This window comes from Bidens hawaiensis, unplaced genomic scaffold (assembly GCF_021521415.1).
Source record: "Bidens hawaiensis isolate Kalapana, Puna unplaced genomic scaffold, B.hawaiensis_p1.1 tig00055108_1, whole genome shotgun sequence".
Taxonomy (NCBI): Eukaryota; Viridiplantae; Streptophyta; class Magnoliopsida; order Asterales; family Asteraceae; genus Bidens; species Bidens hawaiensis.
Genome location: NW_027499951.1, coordinates 56,454 through 64,983, shown reverse-complemented (window position 1 = coordinate 64,983; position 8,530 = coordinate 56,454). Strand labels below are relative to the sequence as shown.

At 32.3% G+C, this 8,530-nt stretch overlaps 1 protein-coding gene across 1 annotated transcript; it reads right to left on the bottom strand.

The window, feature by feature from the left end:
• Positions 1-4,299: 4,299 nt before the first annotated feature.
• LOC143600951 (UDP-glycosyltransferase 91D2-like) lies at positions 4,300-6,224 on the bottom strand. The gene is made up of 2 exons (XM_077078484.1): positions 5,581-6,224; positions 4,300-5,074 (listed from the first exon to the last, which is right to left on the bottom strand). The coding sequence occupies exons 1-2, from the start codon at positions 6,222-6,224 to the stop codon at positions 4,300-4,302; spliced, it is 1,419 nt and encodes a 472-aa protein (XP_076934599.1).
• Positions 6,225-8,530: the final 2,306 nt, after the last annotated feature.

Sequence of the window (8,530 nt, the reverse complement as noted above, 5' to 3'; positions counted from 1 at the left end):
TTACATATACGTAAAAAAATTACAGAATTTTTTACGCACCGAGTCGACTTTTTACACATGTGTAACGGACGTAAAACTTAGTGTAACCACTTACATCTTTATTCTCTCTCCTACTTTGACTTTTTTGCCAAATTTAATCTCAACCACATATTCCAATCCATTTAATTAAATGTGTGGCCTAGAATGGAGTTCTTAAAACTCACCATGGTTCTCAAAATATCCCTCCCCTATATATATATATATATATATATATATGGAAAGGATCAAGAGAAAACTCACATTTAGAGAGAAAACTAAAAAACTCCTAAAAACTCTTAAAGAATTATTTTTAATTAAAAATATTTTCAAAATTCTGTTTTAGCCATTATTCTTATATTTCACTCGAGAAATATAAAAAAAAAACCGCTGTAATGCATATACATATTACTGTGCGATACCATTGTATTACACATGTGTATTACTATGTATTTTTGAGTTTAATAGTGTTTTATTGCATATATTCAATATTTGTGTGTTGTATATGTGTAGTAGTGTTGTATTATATGGAAAAAAATAATAATAAAATAAAAGTCGATGTGGTGTACATGTGCGTTAATGTTGTATTACACATATGTACTAATGTGTATTCGATGTGTGTATTAGTCTTATATTGCATATATACAATAGTGCGTATCAAATATATGCAATAGTGTTGTATTCTACGCAATACAAACACTTTTGCATATATGCAATGCACACTATTACACATGTGCACTATACCGACAAGGTTACCGACAAGTTTTTTTTTTGAACCAATAACAACATATAAGAATAATGGAAAAAAAGAAACTTCAAAAAATTTTTTTAAAAAAAGTTAAAAATAGTTTTTTAGAAGTTTTTAGGAGTTTTTAAGTTTTATCTTTAAGGGGAATTTTCACTAGAACCCACCCCTATATATGGTTCAAGAGAGAAGTGAATTTATTGTGAGAAGTGTGAGAAGTTAATTATAACCCTTGATTTAGTTTGATCTATGGCTTAGATTCAACATGGCAATGTTGTAATTACTGGCTTTATAATTTTATTGCATATTAATAGAAAGGGTATTCTCGTATTTTACTTCATATACATAGAATTTGAAACACTTGATTGATAATCAAATCATTGATTTGTGGCCACCGTTAACTATCAAAATTAAACATTCCAAAATTACAATAGTGGGGATGAAACTGATGGTTTTGAAAATTACGACCACAACGTAATAAACAAAGTAATTTCACTTTTTCTTTATGTTTTTTTTATCAATCTCATGATCTCATCCATCGTAAATGATATCATGGTTACATGCGTCAACTAGTTTTCCCTACATAATATTTATCATGGAAATAAAAATAATTCTAAACTAAAATTAGGTGTTTTTTTTGTATGCTCTTTATGATGTATGTTTATTATGTTAATAGGAGATTTTAATTTCATGTTAAGGATATGTATATTTGATACCATTTTGTGGTACGTAATAATGTGGGTGAATAATTTTGTGAAGGCTATAATGTCAATTTGTGGAGGATAACTACATTATTATTGTTAATGTAATTAAAATATTTCTAGTGTAGGATTTAATTATGGTATGTTATATGTGACGCATCATCAAGACTACATAAATTCTACACAATTTATACAAAGTCTGTCCATTTCAAAACAAACATAATCCTACACAATTAACACAAAAGCTTAAACATTATAAAGCAAACACAATATTATGTATAGGTGAATATTAGTTACGTGTTGGTGAAAGTTAATAACTGACAATCTGTGTAGACGAATATGAAATATGTGTAGGCGTATATGAGTTGTGTGTAGATGAAAATAAAATGAAATAACAATGTGTAGTTGTTAATGTATGTTTTAATTTGAATATATATTATGTTATGTGTAGTATGTTTAGGGCTTATCTGCAAATTATGCATTTTTTTAATATGTTATGTGTAGTTATGTTTATGTAGTATATATGTATATATTATATTAAGTGTCGGTAGTATTACGATATGTGCTTGTAGCATTTCTAAAATGTAGATTATTAGTATAGTCTGTGTAGGTTAATATGAATATATGTGTAGGTTCTTAATATGTCTGCATGTAGGTTATTAGATAAACTTAATTAGCACATAAATTAACTAATAAAAATAAAATTGAAACTCAAAAAAATTAATGTGGTGGCTTTTTGTGTAGTTAAATATATATTGATGTTATTATTATTATTATTATATTATTATTATTATTATAATAATAATAATTATTATTATTGTTATTGTTATTGTTGTTTTTTTTCTTTGTTATAAAATTTTATTACTTTATTTATTATTATTATTTTATTTTATTTTTTTTGCATTTTCTAGATGTGAAATTATTGAATATGTAAACATACTTCAATATAGGGGAAAATCAATTACATAACAAAAAAAAGTACTGTTCGTCGTGACATAGTTTTAACTAAGTATACCAATTTAAAAAGAAATAAAAGGTTATCATATAAAGTTTACTGTTATGTGATTTTGTTGAATGTCTTGTCATGTTTTTTAAATTTAAATAACAAATACTGCACTAATAAAGAATAAATTGAAACTTTCGAAAACAAAAAAACTATACTTACCCAAATAAACTAATTTAATTTTTACCTTTATGCCCTTTCATTTAACTAAAAGGAGAAAAGAAAAGAAATTTTATGATTGGATGGAATGATTTCTCACACTTCTCACGTTAATATGACTTCTCTCCTGAATTTAAGCATATATATATATATATATATATATATATATAGGGTAAGGTTAAAATGAAAACCCATTTGAGTTGTGAAAACCCGCAAAAACCCTATGTAACATCGTTTTTTTATTTTTTTTGTTACATGTAATATATGTTGTAACATTTAATACAAAACATCGAAACATAAAAAAAAATGTTTTGCTATTTTTTAACATGTTTTTACTAATTTTTATATATGTTTTTGGGAGAGATAAAAAGTTATATTTATATTTATATTTTTTAATCACTTTAATTGTGGACCACAAGATTTAAACATTAATTAAAAACATGTGGTTGAGAATGGGTTTCTAGAGTTTTCACAACTCAAATGGGTTTTCATTTTATACTTAGCTTATATATATAGGATGAGTATCATTACAGAATTCTTAAATTATTTAAGAACTCTAGAAAATCATAATAACTAACGCTTTTTATAAAAATTTTTGTATGTTAATATTATTAGAGTGTATTTGTATCACTTTTTATATTTATATATATGATTATAATTATACAAATTAGTTTTTACACATATCTAATTTTCTTTTACACATATAAAGATTGTTATTACATAAATTTAATATATATGTAAACTTGTGATTTATATATGTAAATCAAAAATTTATATCAAATATGATAAAATTACTCTCAAATAATGCTATTATATAAAAAATTAAAAAAATATTTGGTTTTTAAGAATTCCTAAAAGTTCTTAACTTTTTCTGAGTTCTTAAATGAAACTAACTATATATATATATATATATATATATATATATATATATATACGCAAATGACTGAAGACCTCAATTTCCTCTGCGAAAGGGGGCTTCATGAAGACGCCAGAATATCAGAAGAACGACGCTTATAAAAAACGCGTGAAGTTTACAACATACGAAGATAGTTTTTTGTTTTAGTGTTTTTTTTTTAATTTGTTATGTCTTTTTTTATTTTGTTTTTTTATTTTAATGTATCTTTTTTTATTTATTTAATTTAAATTGATTTTATTTGTTTAATTTAATTATAAAAAAAAATTAAAAAAAATGACATGGCTACGTGATGGGGCTAGAACTTTGAGCCTCATCATTACATTCCTAATATTTTTTTCCAACCCATAGTCCGCGTCAAATGTCACTTATCTCCTTTACTTCTAACACCACTATTACACATAGTCTTAGAATCATTAACGCCATTTGTTCTCATCAAATGAGAGAATCATGCAACTCTCTTACGTTAAATAAAAGATTCTTACGTGTAATGTTGTCTACAATTTAATAATATTTGAGTTGTATAAGACTTTATAAATAATTACAAAGTTAATATTAGTTGTCTAAATATCAAATGAAAAGTATTGAAAAATAGCATCAGGATAATGAAAAGTATTTGAAAAATAGCATGAGGATGTAAATCTTATTGACAATAAAATAAAAGAATACAACGAGACCACGAAACACTGAATCAACATATATAGCAAACACAGTATTTCATACATGCAAAACAAAATACTTTGTAATTACATGCAGCATTTGATCAGGCCATCACACGCCTCTTCTTTTCTAAATAGTCAATGAAATCGTCTATATACTTTTTTTGCAGTTTAGTATCGCCAAATTTTTGTCTCAACTCCACTGCATTCGCCTTGTAGATCTTCCGTTCACCATTGACTCTAACCGATCTAAGCGATGCGGCCACCGACTCCTTGGTGAAGAAGCCATCTTCCTCGTTTCTTGGTATAACGATTCCCACTTGTTTGTCCTCGAGTACTCGAGAATTCAGAGCTTGCTCCCCCGAAATTGGTAGCATTGTTAAAGGGTGACCGGACATTAGCCCTTCCACAATTAAACTCCAACCACAGTGCGTTAAGAAACCGCACACCGACTCATGGCTCAGTATTTGTATCTGAGGCACCCAACTTGTCCACACCACACCACGGTCACGAGTTCGTTCCAAGAACCCGACTGGCAACTCAATCGAGTCTTGGTTAGTAGAACCTGCAGTAGGTTTTCTGAGCGCCCAAAAGAATGGTAACCCGGAGAGCTCGAGACCCAAAGCTAACTCTACCAGCTGGGTATTGGTCACCATAAACTCACTTCCTAACGCAACGTACACCGCTTGACCTTTTTCTTGACCATCGAGCCACTTCTTAATCGTAACCCACGTGTTATCTCCAACAATAGCTGGTGTTTCGGGTGGCATTAATCCTAGGGGAACCACAGGTAGCTGATGCAGCTTCTCTAAAAGGGATAGCCATTGGGGTTCAAATTCATAGCAGTGTCTAATAAACATACAATCAGATCCCTTCAAATCAATCAATCAATCAATCAATCATGCCCAGTGAAATCCCACCGACAGCAAAGCTATAAGTAGGGTCTGGGGAAGGTGGGATGTAGGCACACCGTACCTCTATCCAAAGGAATAAAGAGGTGGCTTCCAGAGAGACCCTCGGCTCTAAGTACATGTGTATGAAGCAAAATAAAGGAAATCAAAGTTTAACAGTTATATAAAAACTACTACTAATTATAATATTATTAATAATAAGTTCACAGTTTAACAGCTATATAAAAGCTAATAATAATTATAATAATAATATATGTAAGAGAAATACCATTATGGTATGTGACCTAAATAAGTAAAGTCTAAGCCCTAAGGTATTCAATTCTCTCTAAAAATCCTTAACTTTAATTCTACTTCTCCACGAATTCCTATCCTCAACCATGTCCTCGGAGAGGTTTAGGTCTATCAAATCATGCCTAATCCTCTCATCCCAAGTCAATTTCGGTCGTGCTCTACCCCCCCTCCCCTCCCTTCAAAACCATCCCCAAACGATATGTATCTGAAACCTCGTCAGAAGCTTTAACAGAAAAGTTGGTCATCAACCAATCGGCCTCGTGCTTCCGATAGCATACTTTGCTTGGGAAGGGAATCCACTTCCGCGGTGTTAAGAAATCCTCAATTGTTTTCCGTATATCTAAACCATTTATCATGCGGTCGGACGACTGTCCCAGTGAAGCGATGAGCCATGCAGTGAGAATCGAGAAGAAGGCAGCCGAGATTCCAAGGCCAGCTGCAACGGATGGCAACCAGTATGGAGCAAAATCGTAAATAATCCAGTCTGGAGATTCTTCCTCTAGAAACCTAGTGACTTCTGGCTGAAGACCGTCGAAAGCTCTCTTGAGGTAATGAACATCAATAGTGCGGACGTCCATGGTTGACTCTGCATTTTCTGGAAGCTCTTGAACATGCGGAAGTGTGAGTTTAACAAGATTGATGTGCGGCGGGAGACGGGAAGGGAGACGTTGTATGTTTCTGGTGGTGGAAAGAAAAGAAACTTTGTGACCCTTTTGGGCTATAAATTTGGAGAGTTCGAGGAAAGGGAGGATGTGACCGAAAGCTAGCCATGGAAACACCGCTACATGAAGCTGCTTACATTCATCCGAGGATTGAGTGCTAGTCATTTATGTAAATGATAAGGGGTCAGGGAATTCGGCTGTTTTTGCTTCGGATTTTTGCAATTACATAACAATAAGTAAATATTTATAGCTAAATATACGTATATATATTGCTTTCTATACTTATTACAAAAACTAATTTAATATGAAATTATAAGTAATTTAAAAATGGGGCAACTTCATATGGATACTCTACAATTTTAAAATCGTTTGTAATATATATTTAATCAATGAGTTACAGTACTAATATATACGTTTTGTTTGGATTGAATATTTCAATTACATGGAATTTGTCTCGGTTCTTAGTTCACGTTTATCAAGGCTTTCTATACTATATTAAAAAATCAGTTTAATATGTAAATTAGAATATTAAATATATATGTTTAGCTTGGATTAATTATACAATAATGCATCGCAATCAAGTCTATATTGAAGTGGTTGATTATTACTATTGTTTATTAATTATTATTTTCTTTATTCTCCAAAATTCACATCTCAATTATTGTTAGGTTATTTGGTGCTATGTTTCCTTATCTATCTGTACCAAATCTTCAATTATTGAAAGGAAATTTTATTAGGGTCCTGTTAGGAACATTCAAGTGAAGTTGCACCCACCCTATCCGCGACGGATAGGGATCTACGCCACAGATAGGCGCGAGGGAGGGGGGTTGTCATATGTTTCCCTCCTTATGTTGTACACTATCCATCGCAGATAGGCTATATGCGGCGAATAAGGTACCCGACAATCTGCGACAATCAAATCAGTCAAGCCTCGTACCCCATACACCGCGGATAACCCTATCCGCGACGGAATGAGTCAAATCTGAATTTTTTGGCCTTCCGGCTCTCCTTCTTTCTCTCTATATATCACAATTCACAAACACAACAATATCCATTACACACAACACAAAAAATGTCGTGGTATGATCATTTGTTTCCTGGCTCGAACGACGAGAAGCCGGGCCATGCATATAACAATCAGTCGAAGCAGTCAAGCTTACCAAATTTGAATGTACTTTCAGACTTGAACCAGGAGCCGGGCTATGCATATATCGAGCAGCCCGACTTACCAAATCCTGACCAGGTTTATTTGTATATTTATATAATATAATAGTACTCCCTAGTTGTTTTTAAATAAGATATGTTCCCAATATATTTTGTCAGGGGTATATCATATACTGTGGTAGTCAACCTTCATGGCTGGAGGATAATAGCACGCCTGATATTCGGTTTATTTGCATATAGTTTGGTTCGTTAACTTAGTTGTTTTAGTTGTTTAGTTTAGGAACTTTGGTACTTCATACGTGTTTATTGTATTTCAAGTCGTAGGTACTTAACGTGACTAATTTGGACTTGTATGAGCACGAGATGAAGACCCAGGATATCCAGCACGAGAACCGAGATGGAAAACTGAGGCTGCTGAGTGAAGCAACCCATCGTGCTACGCGATGGGTGTTGAAGACAGGGCATCACACTACGCGATGCCCATTAAAATATCTACAAAACGTTGACTTTGGTCCATCACGCTACGCGATGGACCAGGGAGGTGGACCATCACGCTATGCGATGGGTCCCACAGTCGGGAAAGTTAGGGTTTTGTGTTATATTACGTTATGACGACCTAACTCGAGATAATTCAGTTTCCAGAGTAGTTTTAGAAAGGAATAGCAGCCTACCATCACTTCCATTCATCTCAAGGATTACATGATCTATATCACTCAAATCGAAGACCAAGAGATGCCGAGACACGGCTAGTTCCTTCGAGTCATACCCGGGATGTATAGTTTGTAATCTTTCAGTTTATTTCTTATGTAATAGAACAACTAATTGTAATTGTCTTGATGTTAATCTTTGAGTATTGATGTTTAGTATGTCCGTGCATTCAGTTTGTTTAGGGTTGTTGTCGATCAGAAAGATTAGTTTGTCGGTTGCTATAATAATTTCTCGTAGGATTGTATTGACTAGTTATTTGCAAGGAAGCATACAATTGCTCTTAGTTGAGTCACACTTGCAGGGACCGTTTGATAACCAGTGCCGTGTGTTAGCGATTGTGGATGCCTAAGGTTTAACTTGTTAGTCAGTCTGTAGTTGACATGAGGTAATTAATCTGTTAGGTCGCATGATGAGAATAATGTTAGTTGCTTACTTGAATTCCCGTATGCGATTTGCTTTGTTTATTGATCAAATCTTTGCTTAATTACTTGCTTATTATTAAACCCAATCAATTGCTAGTGTGATCAGCACTGTTAACTAAGTTACTTCATAATGTTAAGAATCGGTTTCACTTCACACTGACCACATATTCCTCGTGG

Coding starts and splice junctions, on each gene's coding strand:
- LOC143600951 (XM_077078484.1), bottom strand. CDS start 6,224: ATGACTAGCACTCAATCCTCGGATGAATGTAAGCAGCTTCATGTAGCG. Junction 5,075..5,580: donor ACATATCGTTTGGGGATGGT/TTTGAAGGGAGG, acceptor TTGATTGATTGA/TTTGAAGGGATCTGATTGTA.